Source organism: Mya arenaria, chromosome 1 (assembly GCF_026914265.1).
Source record: "Mya arenaria isolate MELC-2E11 chromosome 1, ASM2691426v1".
NCBI classification, from domain to species: domain Eukaryota; kingdom Metazoa; phylum Mollusca; class Bivalvia; order Myida; family Myidae; genus Mya; species Mya arenaria.
The window spans coordinates 27,578,399-27,600,904 of record NC_069122.1 but is presented as its reverse complement, the minus strand read 5'-3'; the positions used below and the strand labels follow the sequence as shown (position 1 = coordinate 27,600,904).

The window sequence follows — 22,506 nt, the reverse complement described above, 5'->3', positions numbered from 1 at the left end:
TCAGAAACTAAGATGGCGGCCTAGACGACTGCGGTGTCGTCTACTTGTCTTCTGATTACCGTCCTCCCCCGTCCAGGATTTAGACTTCACACGGAAGTGACGTAGGTCGGCTGCGTGGTTCTCATGCAACATGGGTTTGTAGCTGATTGGATCACACAGTTCCTGGAATGGAAGAAAATAGAATATATGAATATTAAATGCATGCGTGGCCGTTTAAGCGTTTTGTATATTGATGTATTCACTACGGTATTTTACACAACAGCGTCCGTGTCAAAACCAAAGCATACCATGTATATTTATGACTGTAAAGCGATAAAACTGGCATATCACACACATTTGTTTGTTTTCCTATTGTTCTATTTTTAATATATCTATTGATACTGTGGCGTATTATATAAATATTAACAGAGAATCATTCATAATTTATTTATGTATTTAAATTAATAAAAAAGCCCAATGTTTCAATAACGTAATTAGAAATATTTTTAAACATACCTGATACTTATTGAAAAAGGCCTTGTATCCGCCATGTAGTAGGTACACTTCCGGGAAGTTTAGACGCGGATACCTGTTGCTATTCAACATCCTGTCTTGCGCTCGTAGGAACCGGTACCTGTGGATGTACAAATAATTATACTCTGTTTAATAATACGCGAATTTCTTCATAAATGTCGTTGTAAAAATCTTAGATAAGAGATTAAATCAACCGATATTGGTCCAGCACCAAAATAGTATTTACTGTGGAGATTTTGTTAAATAATTTCCTATCGTATCAAAATATATAATTCACTTGAACAATATCCGATAAGGAAGAACCATTTTACGTTGTGTCACGTTAGCTAGCGTGACGTCTAGACCGACAACTTACATTTTAGGCCCTCTTTCTGATGAGACTTCACAGTGGAAGATCAGCACGTGAATCTTGTCGTCAGCTACTGGTTTCTGAAGCAAGCTGTTGACCTCATCCTTCGTATACATGTTAACAGCCCCTCTGATGTGCCCGCCCTCGAACTCATACGGGTACCGGCAATCCACAATGGTGACGTCACCAATGATGTCATTGAAGCATCCACGAACTACATCAGCCATCACTTCCGGTGAGATGGACGAAAGGTCTTTGTGCTTTCCGGGAATTGTAGGAAGTGAGTATTTACTTGACCCGTCAGCGATCATGTCATTTCCGATTTCAAGCGTTTCGACCGCGCTGATGATCCCGTTTGTTAAACGTTCGTTGGATTTGGGAGTTATGCCCGAAACATCTTTGGCCTTTTTAAATGCATGTATTGGTGACTCCTCTGTAAGGTCTACGTCAGCAGAGCGCTTTTCGGAAAAGATGCTGCGTCTGACGTCAAACGCAGCGCGACGTCGCATCAACGGTTTTGCGGGAATTTCAATCTACAAAGGCAAATCGGCGTCAGTTTTTTTTTATAAAGACTTAAATACCTCAAAATTAATGCATTCTAATAAATTGCTTTCTTTTGAAATTGCTGTTGTCTTTATTTGTTATACATATGAAATAGTAAAACATAAATTAGTGATATTATGTTGGATACAGCTGCGTCTTCCGACGGCCTCAAATTTACAAAGATTATCAAAAAGAATATAAAAGTGACATGTATAAAGTTTCGTATTCACGTACCGACAAAGGCGTGTCCAATCCATGATCATCTTGCATGCAGAATTTGTCCCCCTTTCCTCTAGGCGTCAACACGGTCTCGAGTTCAGCAGGGGAAACCCCGCAGTCGTCATCGAATTCGGAAATGACGTCATCGAACAATCTCAATCTGAAATGTTAAGAACACTGGAACTTGAAAACGAATTTTCGTCATTAAATTACGAACACTTTTATGTGCATTACTGACCTAAGTGATCTAGATCAAATTTCATATTAATTCTTGTAAATGCTTGCAATTAAATAGCTATATAATTGAAATCCACGTTTAACACAAGGACGTTACTCGTCTTATTTATACATGTATATATTTAACTAAGAATATCACATCGCTAAGATAGTTTTGCTTATTTAAAGCTGCACTCTCACAGATTGAACGTTTTGACCACTTTTTTATTTTTTGTCTTGGAACAAGCCATTTTCTGTGAACATTCATGGAAGCCACTTAATATATAAAACTGCTTACAAAAAATCAGATCGCAGGTTTTCATATATAAGTTTATAAATTGATGTTTTAGGCATGTTTCTTTATCAGTTAGTAACGGTTTAAGCCATAAAACATTGATTTTCGAATGGATATATGAAAATGTACGGTCTGATTTTTTGTCAGCAATATTGTATCATTGGATTGCAGATATTTACGCAAAAATTAGCTCTTTCTAAGACCAAAAATAAAAAAAAAATGTGAAAATGGTCAATCTGTGAGAATGCAGCTTTAAAAGTTCTGAAAATAGTTTCAACGCCCTCACGGTTAAGCTGTGAATCCAGCCATTGTCTAGTTTTATTAAAATATTACTCAAACGTTATTTGTATTAAAAATATAGTACAGAAATATCTAAATCACATAAAGTTAATACCAGTACAACATTGAGGCGCATGCTTCTAAATATTTTAGTTTAAAACATTTTTTTATGAAAAAAATCGTTTCTTATTGGTTTAACATTTTTTAACATTTCACTATTATAAGAAAATATACTTCTTCAATTTACAAAAACAACAACAACAACAACAACAACAACAACGTAATATCTCAGAACCTGAAACATTACGACTTTATTATTCAGAAGAACAGAACGTTTACTCTGTTTCATAAACATTTTTTAATGAAAAAAGAGAGAAATATTTGATAAAATCCTACCTGAGCGGCATATTAAAGACAGAATTTGTATTAGGAAACCTTTGATGGTGAGACTTTAACAATATGTGGTTTTCACTATTTTAGAAATCAGTTATATACTATGTCAGCCCTGAAAAATATTCTTATTTAATTTCTTAATTATCGAGTAGAAAATGTTCCCTCTCTTTTAATTATTTCCTCACGAGATTTAAGTGCAATCAACAGACAAAGTTTGGTTTGCTCAATATGTTTTATAAGTGTGGTGATAATGATCTTAACATATCGGAAGAGTTTGAGTCTTGTAATTGGCCAATTGCCTCTCAAAGTACATGTCAAAATACATGTAAACTATTGTCGAAATTCATCCAAGCGGGCTACCTTTGAAATAGATTTCATCTGTGTGTTTATGAATTTTATCAGAATGTTCGAACAAAACTAACCAGATTTGATCAAAATCTGACAAAGTTTAAGAGATCTAAGTTTTCTTAAATATGACATATCTAATCGTGTTTCTTTGAGAACTGATCGAATTCAAAAGCATACTATTGACACTTGTACATATTTTGGATGTCACGTAAGAAAACAAATAAACGTAATTGGCTTCTTAACATTTCATAATCGGGAAATAAGGAAAGTTTAAGTTTTTTATCTTTATTATTTAAAAGATGTAGTATATCTTACACACACACAGTTTCTTTACTGTGCACGTATTAATGCAATGCCTTCTAAATTCTATGTAGCATTGAGAGGAACTTATTTCCGTTGAGAGACTATTCCATACCTGCTCTTAAAGCGGAAATAATTCTACCCATATTTAGTTGTTCTTACAAATGCATATATACAAATGTTTCATAAATGAGCTACAATTACAAGTCTGAAATGCTGAAATAAGGTTTTGAACATATTCTGGTGAGATACCGTTCAGACATTTGTAAGTTTCAATAGCGATGTATCTTACCCTACTCATATGTGGTGTTGGCAATTAAACTATATGAAGAAGATTTTCATACCTCGATGTGTAATGATTAAAAACAATCTATGACTTTTTGTATTAAACACTTTCTTCTTTTTTTATGTTGGTCTTGGTTCACAAATGCCAAACAACAGGGCAGTAATTGAAATTGGATTTGACAAAACATTTTAAGATAATAAGCTTAGTATTGATTGCCAAAATATTGCTTAATCTTTGAAGGAACTTAATTACGTAGCTGCATTTTTGAATATTTTAAAATTCTAGGCATTACAATTTAAACAAATGATATATCTCAACGCCTAAGACTTTTCTGCACAAACAATAGTGTTACTTAGTACATTGCATTGCTATATTTCTTTAACAGACTAGGAGCCAACTCAAAATTGCATGAAATTTGTCAGGGTAAGCATGCATTTGGATGGAATGTTAACCAGTTTATCAAAATGTTACTTCCTTCTTCAAGAGTGGTCTTAAAAGCATCAGGATTGTTTTCACATACAAACAGTGTCGTGTCATCTGCATAGTTATACAACGCTGTCTTATTGATACAATATTTTGCAATTGAAAACTATTTATTTTGTATTAATAGCAATAAGTTAAGGATACTTCTTATTAGACTTAGATGTTCGGCACACAACCTTAATATTGAAGAAGGAAGATATAGAAATATAAACCGAGAAGATAGAAATGTAATAAATATAATATGAATGTTGTAGAAAATGAATATCACTTTTTGTTAGTGTGTCCTCATTATTTGGATTTACGTACAAAATATATACCCAGGTATTATATTCACTGGCCTAATATGACCAAATTTAATAACTTCATGTCCTGTAATAATGATAAAATATTGAATAATATTGCTACTTATTTATCATTCGCTACGGATAGAAGAAATGCTGCTTAGCATAATTAACATGTCTAAATACATTTCATGTATAGTTATAGTTCATACTTTTTTCCTTAAGATTAAATGTTGTAAAAATGATCTCATATTTATTTCATATCTATATTTCACTCTATTTTGTTGTCATTAATGCCATCTAGTATGTTTTTTTGTGTACTGGCAATGTTCTAATTGAATTTGCTAATAATACTTTGATTTTGATTTTTGATAAAGTAGAAGATGTCATTAAGAACGATGTTGACCTTTCAAGATGGTATCCCACAGTCACTGATAATTTGATCGTTTTTGCTCTGTTTTTAAGACAGCTGTGCATTACTTTACATGATGGGATGAGAGAACATATGCCTTAATCTTGACTAATATGAGATCATGGCTCAAGCAGTCGAATGTTTTTTTTTAATTTTAACGTTCGAGATCCATAAGCTCTCCATCTACATATTTGTTCTCATAAATGGCTTTTTGTAGTCTTCAACCAGCCTTAACAGGTTAGTTTGACATCCTTATGTTGTACTTAAAGCTGCACGGAAAGGATGAAAAATATCAAAATGACTGATTAGTTGCTCACTTACCACCCGTTTATGTACTGACTGGTTTAAAGTTCTATTAAAGGTTTATTTTTCATGAAAATATGGGTTACTTGTGCTAGCTTGAGACTATTTGGAAATGATCACTGACATTATGTAATTTTCCTGTATTTTGTCAATACTAGGGTGTTAATCTTTAAAAAAATAGTTCATATTATTTGCAGCCAGCTTTTGATCACAATCAAAACTTCCTATTTAATCATCTAACGCATTTCAGAGGCCAGAGGTGTCGTAGGAAGAAGGTTGGGGGGGGGGGCAATCCCCAAACTGACCTTTCATGTTTTCTAGACAGAAAATTGGTTCCGTCAATTTTTCTTGGTGATATACAACAAATGTGCAGGTCGTGGGTGACTTGCTCCACTTCGGTCGAACTATGCATGGTAGATGTTTATACAATGTTGCGCCACCAACTTTATTTGTCAATGGAAATTAATGATCACTCATCATGTATACTTAATAAAAGAGTAGAATCGTACAGTATAAACTAATGATATATTAAAAATAATGAATAAACGAGAGTTTATATTACAGTTTCTTTATTCATGTAAATTAGTAGCACTTAATATTAGTAATTTATATTATAATGGAATGTATTTACAATTTTATCAACAACCGGATTTCAACACATGTACATGTTAATGTACAGTCCGGCATATAACTACCGGTCATTGTCATGACGTAATCTTCTCAGGTTCAAATAATATTGCACTTTCCCCTGGCCTATTTCTCCAACAAACAAACATTACTTCGCTTTGCAATGTTATAAGTATAAACAATTGCAATTGCAAACAATTTTAAAGGAACATTGAACTGTATATCCGTTCAAATGTGTAAATCAAGAGCCAAGAGTATTTATTTATTAAAACTCCTTGCCTTTATGACCTTTCTCCGCAGTCAGACTAAATGCGGCCTGATCGTTCCATTTAAGATCATGACGTCACTGGGAATAATGACATCATCGGAACTCTACTGCTTTATCGCATTTCAAAGCAGCCGTGACTTTAGGTGCATCAAGCGTTCAGAAACTAAGATGGTGGCCTAGACGACTGCGATGGCGTCTGCTCGTCTTCTGCTTTCCGTCCTCCCCCGTCCAGGATTTAGACTTCACCCGGAAGTGACGAAGGTCGGCATCGCGTTTCTCATGCAACATGGGTTTGTAGCTGATTGGATCACACAGATCCTGGAATGGAAGGAAATAGAATATGTGTATACTAAATGTATGCGTGGCCGTGTAAAACGTACATTGATGTTTTCTCTACCAATTTTACACAATAGCGTCCGTGTCAAACCAACGCATACCGTGTTGATTTATGACTGCAGAGCGAATACACTGGCATATTACACACAATTGTTTGCTTCCATATTGTACTTTTTTTGATATTTCCATTTAAATTGTAAGGTATTATGTAAATATTAACAATTTTATGTATTTTTATTTATATCAAATACAACAGCCCAATGTTCACAAAATCGTTCTTAAAAATATTTTGAAACATACCTGATACTGGTTGAAAAATGCCTTGTATCCATAATGTAAATTCCAAGTACAACATGGTGCATGCTTATTAATATGTTAGTTTAAAACTTCTTTTTTCTATTACAAATGGGTTTGAATTTTTTAACATTTTTACTATTTTAGAAAAATATATTGCTTCAATTTACAAGAACAAGAACAGCAACAACAACAAGAACAACAACAACAACAACGAAGCGTTATAATTCAGACCTTGAAACCTGAAACTTTCACCATCCAGTATTTATAATTTACATTTTTCCTGGTTAAGAAACAGAATAGAACAGCGGCCAATTGTATAAAACTGGATAACTTTTTGGGTTGGTTAAAATTGGCCAAAATATTTATTGATTGGTCAATATTTATTCGAAAATTAATATTAGCCAATGAAATCGTTTCAATGTGCAAACTAGATTACAGATAATATGTGGTCAACTTTTATACAAATGACTGCAGAACGTCAAATCATCTTTTTTATAAACATTGTTAATGAAATATAAAGATAAAATCTAAAATATTTAAAAGTATCCTTCTGAGCGGCATATTGAAGGCAGAAGTTTTAGTAGGAAACCTTTGATGGTGAGGCTTTAAAAATAATATTTGATTTTCAGTATTTTAGAAAGCAGTTATATACTATGTCAACCCTGAAAAATAATTTTCACTAATTTCTTAATTATCGAGTAGAGCAGTTTCCCTCTCTTTTAATTATTTCCTCACGGGACTTTAGCGCAATTAACAGACAAAGTTTCGTTTACTCAATATGTTTTATAAGTATGGTGATAATGATCTTAACATATCGGAAGAGTTTGAGACTTTAAATTAGTCAATCGCCTCTCAATGCACATGTCAAAATACATGTAAGCTGTTGTCGAAATTCATCCAAGCGGGCTACTTTTAAATAGATTTCATATTTTGCTTCATGAATTTTATCAGAATATTCGAACAAAACTAACCAGGTTTGATAAAAATCTGACAAAGTTAAAAAGATCTAAGTTTTCTTAAATATGACATATCTAATCGTGTTACTTTGAGATGTAAAGAAATTATCGAATTCGAAAGCATACTATTGACACTTGTACATATCTTGGCTGTCGCGTAACAAAACCAATAATCGTTATTTGCTTTTTTAACTTTTATAATCGGAAATAAAGTACACCGCATTTGTATTTTACAACCAGGTGATTCTGAAATAGTCCGTCTTTCTAATGGAGAAAACGGCAATAAGACAAATAATAGACTTAACCGTTATTTTCTGAACGCACATTGAAATTACGATCAAGACAGTTTAGAAATGTGATGGAACAGTGACCTCATTACGTTTGAGGACGTCCTCACCCAGATGGAATGATCAGGCAGTTTAAAGGCGAAGACAAATCACCAATGCGAATGGTCCTGATAAGAAATATATAAGCGCGCGATTTATTTTTGTTTTATTTATATAATAAGTAATATTCGGCTGTGGTAGAAATAGGCTGGGAAAACTGTACTATAATTTGATAATGAGATACTGTATAATGACAATGACCAGTAGATAGAGAGGACAATACACTTTCATGTGTTGATGTAATTGTTAATACATAACATTTTTATTTATCAACTTAAATTAGGTACTACGGATTTAAATGCATGCCATGAAAAGAAACTGTCATACCCAACTAGGAGGTTCAATAAAGCGAAAGATCATTCAATTCAACAAGCAAAAAAGCACTCCACTTATTATACAAAATAAAATATAATCTGGATCTGCCAATAGATCTACAACTTAAGCTATTTGAATATACAATTTTACCTATCCTTACTTATGCCTGTGAAGTAAGCGGCTTAATTTTTTTTTCAAGTTTCAAGTTTATTGGCATAACATAAGCTTTTGGCCATGAACAATACCCAAAGAATGAAATGTACACACATAGAAAAGGTGAAAAATACAAACCAAACAAAAAACAACAACATTTCACACGTACATAGTTTAGAGAACACAACAATAATTTACTTTATTGTACTCAATATAATCTAACTATGAAGCAACTGCATCAATGCTGGCAGAACGTCATTGTTAATGTATAAAGATACATGTCTTATACTGTTTGTGTTTTTGAAGACATTAATACCCTACATTTATTCAATGGTATTCCATGAATTGGAAATATTAAATTGTAGACGTAACTCTTAATAAAAAGGACAAGCAATCAAAAAATGTAATTCAGATTAAACCATATTAGTATTGCATAGTTTACAGTTTCGTTTAAACGTTCACATTATTGAAAAATCCAACTTCAATGTCAAGAGAGTGAGAACATAGTCGCAATCTCGATAATGCAATTCTATATTTATCATTCATATTTAAATCAAGATACTTTCCAAATTCAAAATTTAACTTGAATTGTTTATAATAGTTTAACTGAATGGTTTCAGTCCAGTACTAATGGATATGACAAAAAATATCAATCAAATCATTATCAATGAAGGAATAATCATTTTCTGGAACAAACTTGTTATTGAAAAGGATTTATATAAAGCATTGGTATATAGAACAATGGCCTACAGTGGCTTAAATTACAATTAGCTAAATAATGTAAAGTCGTTGTTGAACAACACTGGATTTACCTATCTATATGAAAACCAAGAAACGATGACCAGCAAAAATGTCTCTAGTTTAGATACACAAACCCTAAAAGACCAAAATGTGCAAGTCTGGCGAGAGAAAATGAACGAATCGAACAAAGGTGTATTATACAGCAGTTTTAAAGAGGAAATTAAGCTTGATAGTTATTTACTGAATTTTGCACGGAATGCAACTTTATCCTTCTACAAATTAAGGAGTTGTAATTTTAAACTCCCCATTGAAACAAATACGTTGCGAGGTTATTCCCTACAACGAAAGACATTATCCTTTTTGTCCAAACACCATAGGAGATAGTTTTCACTCTATATAAAAATGTTTCGAATTTCGCACCAAAAGGGATTTAGACCTGATCCCGAGATAATATAGACATAATCCACATATAATTAAATTCGCGGAGCTTCTGAATAAACGCAAATAACCCGGTTTTAAATAATCTATCTGTTACTATATTCACACTGGAATGTCATTCACTTTAGAGTTTAAATAAACACATTTATCCACAATTGTATTTTGCACTAGAGAAATATTTTTTCTATAATGACCCGCACTTTTATCGAGTTGTGACAGATTACACTAAAGCGTCATGTTTTCATAGCAGTATTACTATCAAATAGAATGAACTAGGTATGTATAATAATCAGGGTTTTTTTGTGATGACTATTTATTTGCAGAAAATACTAATACCACAAATATCCTACTTTCCTCTCAAAAATATTTTACTTCAAACGTTAAAATAAATTGTTTAACTAATTTTACCCATGTCACTGAACCCACAAAAACGTTTATAAAGCTTTATTTCAGTTGCACATGTTAACATTACTATATTGCGTAAAATTTCACCTCGAACGCAAAGAAGTATCTAAGCAAATGTATTGTTACGAATTATTCACTACCATCTTGTTAACCGATGCTTTATCGAACTTTATAGTCTGTTCTTACCAATGTTACCATCCATGGCAAATACATGTAATTGTTGTTGTTTTTGTATATTTGCATTGTTTTTCAATAGTTTCAATATGTCATTTATAATTATCAAATTAAACGGAACAAATTAATGTCCAAAATTAAAAAAAAAACTTCTTGTAAAGGCTTTACCGATGCTGTCTTATAATATGTGTCCGTTTTAAGAGTAAAATAAAAGGTTTAATTTTTTAATGTTATGTTTTTAAAAGTATATAGCATATCTAACACCCACAGTTTTTTTACTCTGTACGTATAAACGCAATGCCCTCTAAATTCTAAGTAGTTTTGAGAGCACCTTATTTTCATTGATAGGCTGTGCCATACCTGACTGGTCTCGAAGCGGAAATAATTCTTCGCATATTTAGTTGTTCTTAATTACTGATCCAAAAATACACATTTTACATATATGAGATTAAAATTATATGTCTAAAGTGCTACAAGGTTTTGAACATATTCTGGGGAGATACCGTACAGACATTTGAAAGTTTCAATAGCGATTCATCTTACCATACACATTTGTGGTGTTGGCAATTAAACTTTATGAAGAAGATTTTCATTACTTGATGAGTAACCATTAAAAAGATTTTAAGATAATAAGGAACTTAATTGCTTAGCTGCATTTTTTAACATTTTAAAATTCACATTTTTTTTTTCAAACCTCAACGACTTCTCTGCACAGACAATAGTGCGACATAGTCCATTGTATTGCAATATTTCTTTAACAGACTAGGACCCAACTGAAATTGTTTGATATTTGTCAGGGACTGCCTGCATATCAGTGGAACTCGACCAGTTTTTTTTTTTAAATGTTGCTTTCTTCTTTCAGTGATCTTAAACAAAATCAGGATTTTATCATACATACAAAGAGTAGTGGCATCTGCATAATAATACAAGGCTGCCTTATTGATAAAGTAGAACATACCAATGAGAAAGATGTTGAAGACTTAGAGGTCCTAACATTGATCCGTATGGCACGCATTTCAGGATGGAGTCCCACTCACTGGTAATCTGATCAAGTTTGAAACGTTGCGTTTTATCTTTAAGATAGCTGTGTATTAGATAACATGCTGGGGCTGAGAGAACATATGCATTAAGCTTGATTTACATGAGATCATGGGACATGCAGTCGAATGTTAATAAACGTTCGAGGCCCATTAGGTCTCCACCTACATATTTGTTCTCGTCAAGAGCCTTTTTCCCGTCTCAAACCATCCTTAAATGGTTATTTTGACATATGTATGTTGTTCTGCAAGCTTCACAGAAAGGATGAAAAAATATCAAAATGACTGATTAGTTGCTCACTTATGACCCGTTTATTTACTGACTGGTTTAAAGTTCTATTAAAGGTTTTTTTTATGAAAATATCGGTTACATGTGCTAGCTTGAGACTATTTTGGAAATGATCCCTGGCTTTTAATTTCATTAGCCATGTTTCGGATGGGAACTTTTAAAGTATATTTGCCTGCAATGTAGCCTTGGGAAGACAACGATAGATTCCAGTTGCTTCAATCTATTTTTTTCTCAATATCTTTACTGGTGACCGGGATAAAATTAAAATCCACTGACATTATGTAATTTTCCTGTATTTTGTCAATACTAAGGTGTTTATCTTTAAAAAAAATGAACTCATTTTATTTGCAGCCAGCTTTTGATCACAAACAAAACTTCCTATGTAATCATCTAACGCATATCAGAGGCCACAGGTGTCGTAGGAAGAAGGGTTGGGGGTGACAATCCCCAAACTGACCTTTCATGTTTTCTAGACAGAAAATTGGTTCCGTCATGTTTTCTTGGTAATATACAATAGATGTGCAGGTCGTGGGTGACTTGCTCCACTTCGGTCATACTATGCATGGTAGATGTTTATACAATGTTGCGCCACCAACTTTTATTGACAATGGATATTCATGATCACTCATCATGTATACTAAATAAAACAGTAGAATCGTAAAGTATAAACTAATGACTTAATGAAAATAATGAATAAACGAGAGTTTATATTACAGTTTCTTTATTCATATAAATTAGTAGCACTTAATATTAGTAATTTATATAAAAATGTAATGTATTTACAATTGTATCAACAATGGGATTTCAACGTACGTACATGTAAGTGTATGGTCCGGCATAAAACTACAGGTCATTGTGATGACGTAATCTTCTCAGGTTCAAATAATATTGCACTTTCCCCTGGCCTATTTCTCCAACAAACAAACATTACTTCGCTTTGCAATGTTATAAGAATAAACAATTGCAAACAATTTTAAAGGAACATTGAACTGTATATCCGTTCAAATGTGTAAATCAATAGCTCATGTATTATTTCTTATAAAAACTCATTGCCTTTGTGACCTTTCTCCGCAGTTAGACTAAAACGCGGCCTGATCGTTCCATTTAAGATTATGACGTCACTTGGAAAATGACATCATCGAAACTCTACTGCTTTATCGCATTTCAAAACAGCCGTGACTTTAGGTTCATCAAGCGTTCAGAAACTAAGATGGCGGCCTAGACGACTGCGGTGGCGTCTGCTCGTCTTCTGATTACCGTCCTCCCCCGTCCAGGATTTAGACTTCACCCGGAAGTGACGAAGGTCGGCCGCGTGGTTCTCATGCAACATGGGTTTGTAGCTGATTGGATCACACAGGTCCTGGAATGGAAGGAAATAGAGTATGTGTACACTAAATGTATGCGTGGCCATGTTGAACGTACATTGATGTATTCTCTACCAATTTTACACAATAGCGTCCGTGTCAAGACCAACGCAAACCGTGTTTATATATAACTACACTGGCATATTGCACTTATTTGTTTGCTTCCCTATTGTACTACTTTTGATATATCCATTTATGTTTTGAGGTATTATGTAAATATTAACAAAGAATTATGTATAATTTATGTATTTATATTTATATCAAATACTACAGCCCGATGTTCACACAAGCGTATTTAGAAATATTTTGAAACATACCTGATACTTGTTGAAAAATGCCTTGTATCCGCCATCGAGAAGGTACACTTCCGGAAAGTTGAGACACGGGTACCTGTCGCTGTTCAACATCCGGTCTTGCGCGCGAAGAAACCGGTACCTGCGGATGTACAAATAATTATACTCTGTTTAATAATGCGCGAATTTCTTCATCAATGTCGATGTAAAAATCTTAGATAAGAGTTTAAATAAAACAATATTTGCCCAGAATCAGAATAGTATTCACAGTGAAGAATTTGTTAAATAATTATCCTATCTTATTAAAATAAACAATGTTCAAAAACAATATATCATATATGAGGTAGGGTTATTTTATGTTGTGTCATGTTAGCTGGCGTGACGTCTAGACCGACAACTTACATTTTGGGCCCCCTTTCTGATGAGAATTCACAGTGGAAGATCAGCACGTGACGCTGGTCGTCAGCTGCTGGTTTATGAAGCAAGCTGTTGACCTCATCTTTCGTGTACAAGTTTACAGCCCCTCTGATGTGCCCGCCCTCGAACTCGTACGGGTAACGGCAATCCACAATGGTGACGTCACCAATGACGTCATTGAAACATCCACGAATTACATCAGCCATCACTTCCGGTGAGATGGCCGTAAGATCGTTGTGCTTTCCGGGCATTGTCGGAAGTGAGTATTTACTTGACCCGTCAGCGATCATGTCATTTCCGATTTCAAGCGTTTCGACCGCGCTGATGATCCCATTTGTTAAACGTTCGTTGAATTTGGGAGTTATACCCGAAATATCTTTGGCCTTTTTGAATGCATGAATTGGTGAATCCTCTGTTAGGTCTACGTCAGCAGAGCGCTTTCCGGAAAAGATGCTGCGTCTGACGTCAAATGCAGCGCGACGTCGCATCAACGGTTTTGCGGGAATTTCAATCTACAAAGGCAAATCGGCGTCAGTTTTTTTAATATACCTTAAAACTAATGTATTATAGTAGATTGATGTCTTTCTTGTTATACATATGAAATAATAAAACATAAATAAGTGATAATATGTTGGATACACCTGCGTTTTTCGACGGCCTCAATTTCACAAAGATTATCAAAAAGAATATAAGGTAACATGTATAAAGTTCCGTATTCACGTACCGACAAAGGCGTGTCCAATCCATGATCGCCTCTATTACAGAATTTGTTTCCTTCAGGTGTCAACAAGGCCTCGAGTTCAGCAGTGGAAGCCCCACAGTCTTCACCAAATCCGGAAATGACGTCATCAAACAATCTCAATCTGAAATGAATAGAACATTGGAAACTGAATACGAAATTTCGTATTGAATTTACGAACATTGTTATATGCATCACTGGCCTAATTGATCTAGATCGAATTTGGTATTAATCCTTGTAAATGCACGCCATTGAAAACAATTGCTAACAGCGTTGGACCCATAGACATATATATATTAACTCATCTAGTTTTTATTAAAAAACGCATATTTAAAAAATAAATTACATTGCCGATATACGATTTCGTATTTCGCTCAATTTTAAACTCTGAAAATAGTCTCGATGTCCAACCGATTTAGCTTTGAATCCAGCCATTGTCTGTTGATATTTTTATTAAAAATATTACTGCAACGTTATTTGTAGCCAAAAATAAGGAATAAAAAATATCTAAATCACATAAAGTAAAATACCAGTACAACATCGAGGTGCATGCAATAATTAAGTTTAAAACGTCTCATTAAACTTTTTTTATTTCTAATTGGTTTGACACCTTTTTAATATTTTTACTATTATAGGAAAATATATTGCTTCATTTTACAAAAACCACAACAACAACAACGAATCAAAATAACTCAGGACTGGACTTAAAACATTACGACTTTCACTATCCAAAATTATCATTTACCCTTTTCCTGGATAAAGAACAGAACGTTTATTCAGTTTCATTAACATTTTAAATGAAAAAAGAGAGAAATATATAATAAAATCCTACCTGAGCGGCATATTGATGACAAAAGTTGTAGTAGGAAACCTTTGATGTTGATGCTTTAACAATATTTGATTTTCACTATTTTTGAAATCAGTTATATACTATCCTGGAAAATAATTTTAACTAATTTCTTAATTATCGAGTAGAACAGTATCCCTCTCTTTTAATTATTTCCTCACGAGAAGTGCAATTAACATACAAAGTTTGGTTTACTCAATATGTTTTATATGTGTGGTGATAATGATCTTAACATATCGGAAGAGTCGGAGACTTTTAATTAGTCAATCGCCTCTCAAAGAACATGTCAAAGTACATGTAAACTATTGTCGAAATTCATCCAAGCGGGCTACTTTTAAATAGATTTCATCTGTGTGTTTATGAATTTTATCAGAATGTTCGAACAAAACTAACCAGATTTGATAAAAATCTGACAAAGTTTAAGAGATCTAAGTTTTCTTAAATATGACATATCTAATCATGTTTCTTTGAGATGTAAAGAACTGATCGAATTCAAAAGCATACTATTGACACTTGTACATATTTTGGATGTCACGTAACAAAACGAACGATCGTAATAGGCTTCTTAACCTTTCATAATCGGGCAATAAAGTACACCGCGTTTGTTTTTTCCAACCAGGTAATTTTGAAATAATCCGTCTTTTTCATAGAGAAAACGGCAATAACCAATGGAAATGTTCATACCAAGAAATATCTTAGCGCGAGATGTATTACTTTGTTTAATCTATATAAAAAAGTAACGTTCGTTTGTGGTAAAACTAGGCTTGGAAAACTATACTATTATTTGAATCTGAGATCCTGAATAAGACAATTACCTGTACTGTTAGGCCAGAAAATACACTTGCACGTGTTTATGTACTTGTAAATACTTATCATTTTTATATATCAACTTATATCAAGTACTACTATATTATATGAATACCATGAAAAGAAACTGTCAAGCATATTTGCGTTTATTCAATAGTTTTAATTTGTCATTTATAAACATAAAAATTAGACCATTCTTGTAAAGGCTATACCGATGCTCTCTCACAATATGTGTTCGTTTTAAGAGTAAAATAATCGGTTTAAGTTTTTATCTTGATTTATTTTAAAGAATGATATGGTATATCTTACACGCACAGTTTTTTTTTACTCTGTACGTTTAAATGTAATGCCTTCTAAATTCTAGGTAGTTTTGAGAGCACTTTATTTCCGTTAAGAGGGTTTGTTCCCACTTTGCCAACCGTTAATTGCCTCCAATTAAAGTAACTACCAATTTTGTCCTCGCACCTCAAACTTACCTGTATTTTCACCATTTTTTGGCACCCAAATTTATTTGTAGTTGAAATTAACTTCTAATCCTTCCTTATCAGATATAAAATGTTTTAGTATTAAAATTTAAAAGTTAGTTTCAACAAAAAACAATGTTGATTTTGACTTGGTCATTGTAACAGTAATATCATACAATAAACCAAATGATCTTTATCATTAATCAATCTAAATTAATCAATAACTTTAATTAATAAGCTTGTACAATTATCCACTTTAAACTTGGAATGTTTATAATTAACAATTAGGAAGTTATGGCTAAACTACCAACATTCTACGAGTCAAAATCTAGCCTATACAGGTAACTATCCATAAAATAAGTAATAACCGAAGAAAATGGACCGAGACGCCGGCAGGAGAGACATTCCTCATGGCCAACGATGGTGATGTGGAGAGAATCCTCGTCTTCGCCACAACAGACAACCTACGCCTCCTATCTACTGCGGACACCTGGAACATGGACGGTACCTTCTACTTATAACCGTCATACTTCTGCCAGCTGTACAACATCCACGCGAAGGTCGACGGGTGCATGTGTCCCCTGGTGTATGGACTCCTACCAAACAAACAAGAAAGAACCTACACAAGGTTCTTCAACCTCATCAAGGACTTCGCTACTGAGAATAACATACCAATGTCGCCAGACTCTGTGATGATGGATTTCGAAACAGCAGCATGGCGTGCGGTCAGTGGTATATTTGATGTAAGTGTTCGTGGGTGTTTCTTCTACTTCACACAGTGTTTGTGGAGGAAAGTTCAATCACTAGGTCTTGTTTGTGAGTTTAGGGACCTACAATTTCTATAGGAAAAAATATCGGTTGGCAAAGTGGGAACACACCGTTGAGAGAGTGTTCATACCTGACTGGACTCAAAGCGGAAATAATTTTACCCATATTTAGTTGTTCTTACTGATGCACATATACACATATTTTTTATATATGACATTCAAATAACATGTCTAAAATGCTACAAGGTTTTGTACATATTCTGGTGAGATACCGTACAGACATTTGAAAGTTTCAATAGCGATTCATCTTACCGTACTCATATATGGTGTTGACAATTAAACTATATGGAGAAGAATTTCATAACTTGATGTGTGATCATTAAAAACAGACTATGACGTTCTGCATTAAATGTTTCCTATTTTTATTCTGTGTTGGTCTTGGTTCAAAAATGCCAAACAACAGGACAGTAATTGAAATTGGATTTGATTTAAGGTTTTAAGATAATAAGCTTAGTATTAATAGCAAAAATATTGCTTAGTCTTTGAAGGATTTAATTGTTTAGCTGCATTTTTGAACATTTTAAAAAAGGGCATCACATATTTTTTATACCTCAACGCCTAAGACTTCTCTGCACAAGCAATGACGCGACTAAGTACATTGCATTGCTTTATTTCTTTAACAGACTAGGAGCAAACTGAAATTGTTTAAAAATTGTCAGGGATTGTTTGCATTTCAGTGGAAGTTAACCAGTTTATCAAAGTGTTACTTTCTTCTTCAAGAGTGATCTTAAAAAAAAACCGCCAGGATCTTTATCACACATACACAAAGAGTAGTGTCCTCTGCATAATTATGCAAGGCTGCCTTATTGATAAAGTAGAAGATGCCATCGAGGAAGATGTTGAAAACTAAAGGCCCTTATATTGATTCTTGTGGCACGCCTTTCAGGATGGAGTCCCACTCACTGGTAATCTGACCAAGTTTGACCCGTTGTGTTCTGTTTGTAAGATAGCTGTGTATTAGTTTACATGCTGGGGCTGAGAGAACATATGCAGTAAGCTTGACTTAGATGAGATCATAGGCCAGGCAGTCGAATGTCTTTGAACATTAGAGGTCCATTAGATATCCACCTACATATTTGTTCTCGTCAAGGACTTTTTCCAGTCTTCAACTGGTGATTTTGACATCCATATGCTGTTCTAATATCTAACAGGAAAGGATGAAAAAAATATCAAAATGACTTATTAGTTGCTCAGTTGGACATTGTTGGTAAAATACTGACTGCCGAAAGGTTCTTTTAAAGGGGTATTTCTTCTTAAAAATAGGGGTTACTTGTGGTAGCTTATGACTATTTGGAAATGATCCTTGGCTTTTAACTTCATCGGCTATGTTTCGCATGGGAACTTTTAAAGTATATTTGTCTGCAATGATGGTTTAGGGAAGAATCAAATGTATTGCAGTTGCTTCTTGGGGATTTAACCTATCAATATACCTTTACCGGTGACCGGGGTAAAATAAAAATCCACTGACATTATGTAATTTCCCTGTATATTGTTAATACTAGGGTGTCTTTAAACTGACTTCCAGATACGCCAATATTTCTGGCTATATTGAAGTAAAATGAGTTCATTCTATTTGCAGCCAGCTTTTGATCACAAATTTCCTATGTAATCATCAAACGATTACAGTCGCCAAGGATGTCGCAGGAAGGCTGGGTGATGCAGGAGACAATCCCCAAATTGACCTCTCTTGATTTCTAGACAGAAAAATGGTTCTATCATTTTTTCTTGGTTATATGCAACGGTTGTGCACGTCTGATTGACTTGCATCTCTTCGGTCGTACATTGCACGTTTGCTGGTAATACAATGTTGTGCTTTGCTACGCCCTACAAACTTTCATATAAGATCATCATATATCATATACTTAATAATGCAGTAGCATAGTAAATATATACTAATGACTAATGGAAAATAGTGAATAAACCAGATTTTATAAAACAGTTTCTTTATTCATATAAATTAGTAGCACTTAACATTAGTTATTTATATTGTAATATAAAATGTATTTACAATTTTATCAACAACATGATTTCAACACATGTACATATAAGTGTGTGGTCCGGCATAAAACTACCGGTCATTTTCGTAACGTACTCGTCTCAGGTTCAAATAATATTGCACTTTCCCCTGGCCTATTTCTCCAACAAACGGACATTACTTCGTTTTGCATTGTCATAAGAATCAACAATTTAAAACAATTTTAACATTAAACTGTATATCCGTTCACATCAGTAAATCAAGAGCTCATGTATTTTTAGATACAAACTCTTCGCCTTTGTGACCTTTCTCCGCAGCTATAACGCGGCCTGATCGTGCCATTTACGATCATAACGTCACTGGAAGAAAAGACATCATGGGGAGTTTACTGCTTTATCGCATTTCTGAAATGCCGTGACTTAAGGTTCAACAAGCGTTCAAAAACTAAGATGGCGACCTAGACGACTGCGGTGGCGTCTACTTGTTTTCTGATTGCCGTCATCTCCTGTCCAGGATTTAGACTTCACCCGGAAGTGACGTAGGTCGGCTGCGTGGTTCTCATGTAACATGGGTTTGTAACTGATTGGATCACACAGGTCCTGGAAGAAAAAGAAATATGATATGTGTACACTTAATGTATGCGTAACCGTGTATAACTTAATGAATATCGATGTAATCTCTACGACTATTACACAACAGCGTCCTTGTCAAAACCAACGCATACCATGTTTATACGCATATTACACACTTTTGTTTGTTTCCCTATTGTTCTACTTTTAATATTTATTTTAAGGTATTATATAAATATTAACAGAGATTTTGTTGTCATTTATGTACTTATATTTATATAAAAAGCAACACCCAATGATCACAAAAATGTACTTACGACTATTTTTAAACATACCTGATACTTGTTGAAAAAGGCCTTGTATCCGCCATGGAGTAGGTACACTTCCGGGAAGTTAAGGCTCGGATACCTGTTGCTATTCAACATCCTGTCTTGTGCGCGAAGAAACCGGTACCTGTGGATGTACAAATAATTATACTCTGTTTAATAATACGCGAATGTCTTTATCACTGCCGATGTAAAAATCTTAGATAAGAGTTTAAATCAACCAATATTGGCCCAGCACCAGAATAGTATTTACAGTGGGGATTTTGTTAAATAATTTCCTATCTTATCAAAATATATAATATACTTAAACAATATTCCATATATGAGGAAGAACCATTTTACGTTGTGTCCAGTTAACTGGCGTGACGTTAGACAGACAACTTACATTTTAGGCCCCCTTTCTGATGAGAATTCACAGTGGAAGATCAGCACGTGACGCTTGTCGTCAGCTACTGGTTTCTGAAGCAAGCTGTTGACCTCATCTTTCGTGTACATGTTTACAGCCCATCTGATGTGCCCGCCTTCGAATTCGTACGGGTACCGGCAATCCACAATGGTGACGTCACCAATGACGTCATTGAAGCATCCACGAATTACATCAGCCATCACTTCCGGTGAGATGGACGTAAGGTCTTTGTGCTTTCCGGGCATTGTCGGAAGTGTGTATTTACTTGATCCGTCAGCGATCATGTCATTTCCGATTTCAAGCGTTTCGACCGCGCTGATGATCCCGTTTGTTAAACGTTCGTTGCATTCGGGAGTTATGCCCGAAACATCTTTGGCCTTTTTGAATGCTTGTATCGGTGAATCCTCTGTTAGGTCTACGTCAGCAATGCGCTTTTCGGAAAAGATGCTGCGTCTGACGTCAAACGCAGCGCGTCGTCGCATCAACGGTTTTGCGGGAATTTCAATCTACAAAGGCAAATCGGAGTCAGTTCTGTGTAAAAGACTTTCAACTCTGTCTTAAATACCTTAAATTTATGTATTCTAATGAATTGTTTTGGTTTTTTTGGAAAATGCTGTTGACATTTTTTGTTTTATAAATAAAAAAATTAAACTTAAATAAGTTATATTATATTGGATACACCTGCGTCTTCCGATGGCCTTAAATTTACAAATATTATTAAAAAGAGTATAAAAGTAACATGTATAAAGTACCGTATTCACGTACCGACAAAGGCGTGTTCAGTCCATGATCGTCTTTCATGCAGATTCTGTTCCCCTTTCCTCTCGGCGTCAACATGGCCTCGAGTTCAGCAGCGGAAACCCCGCAGTCGTCACCGAATCCGGATATGACGTCATCGAACAATCTCAATCTGAATTGTTTTAAACATAAGGAACTGATTACGAAATTTCGTAATTAAATTACAAACATAGTTGTATGCATTAATGGTCTAATTGATCTAGATCAAACTTGGTGTTAATCCTTGTAAAAATGCATGCCATCGAAAAAAGTATAAAATTGACATCCACCTTTTACACATTGACGTAACTCGTCTCGTTTTTGATAAAAAATATATATCTATATTATGTATATATCAAAATACAAATTTAACATTGCTGATATATATTTTGCTCATTTTAAAATTATGAAAATAGTTTCAATGCCCAGCCGATTAAGCTATGAATCAAGCCATTGTCTAATTTACATTTTTATTAAAAAAAATACTCCAACGTTATTTGTAGTAAAACATATAAAATAAAGATAAATAAATCACATAAAGTAAAATACAAGTACAAAATGGAGCATGCTTTGCTTTTTAATATTTTAGTTTAAAACTTCTTTTTTTTCTTTGCTAATTGGTTTGATATTTATACTATTTTAGAAAATTATATTGCTTCAATTTACAAAAACAAGAACAGGAACAACAACAACAACAACAACAGCGAATCGTTATAATTGAGACCTTGATACATAACAACTTTCACTATCCAGTATTCATAATTTACAGTTTTCCTGGTTAAAGAATCGAACAGCACGTTTAATCAGTTTTATAAACATTACTAAAGTTAAATAAAAAAAATCTAAAATATTTAAAAGAATCATACCTTATTGGCATATTGAAGACAAAAGTTGTAGTAGGAAACTTTTGATGTTGATGCTTTAACAATATTTGATTTTCACTATTTTTGAAATCAGTTATATACTATCCTGGAAAATAATTTTAACTAATTTCTTAATTATCGAGTAGAACAGTATCCCTCTCTTTTAATTATTTCCTCACGAGACTTAAGT

The 22,506-nt window shown here is 33.8% G+C and overlaps 3 protein-coding genes across 3 annotated transcripts; all 3 read right to left on the bottom strand.

Annotated features, from left to right (window-relative positions):
- Nucleotides 1-2,821, bottom strand: LOC128225907 (M-phase inducer phosphatase 1-like). The gene is made up of 5 exons (XM_052935807.1): nucleotides 2,811-2,821; nucleotides 1,640-1,784; nucleotides 869-1,395; nucleotides 496-613; nucleotides 1-162 (listed from the first exon to the last, which is right to left on the bottom strand). Exons 1-5 carry the CDS (start codon nucleotides 2,819-2,821, stop codon nucleotides 1-3), a joined length of 963 nt encoding a protein of 320 aa, XP_052791767.1.
- Nucleotides 2,822-12,840: 10,019 nt separating this feature from the next.
- Nucleotides 12,841-15,298, bottom strand: LOC128225896 (M-phase inducer phosphatase 1-like). The gene is made up of 5 exons (XM_052935798.1): nucleotides 15,288-15,298; nucleotides 14,441-14,579; nucleotides 13,702-14,228; nucleotides 13,324-13,441; nucleotides 12,841-13,002 (listed from the first exon to the last, which is right to left on the bottom strand). Exons 1-5 carry the CDS (start codon nucleotides 15,296-15,298, stop codon nucleotides 12,841-12,843), a joined length of 957 nt encoding a protein of 318 aa, XP_052791758.1.
- A 4,514-nt stretch (nucleotides 15,299-19,812) lies between these two features.
- LOC128225886 (M-phase inducer phosphatase 1-like) lies at nucleotides 19,813-22,330 on the bottom strand. The gene is made up of 5 exons (XM_052935788.1): nucleotides 22,320-22,330; nucleotides 21,442-21,586; nucleotides 20,656-21,182; nucleotides 20,280-20,397; nucleotides 19,813-19,974 (listed from the first exon to the last, which is right to left on the bottom strand). Exons 1-5 carry the CDS (start codon nucleotides 22,328-22,330, stop codon nucleotides 19,813-19,815), a joined length of 963 nt encoding a protein of 320 aa, XP_052791748.1.
- Nucleotides 22,331-22,506: the final 176 nt, after the last annotated feature.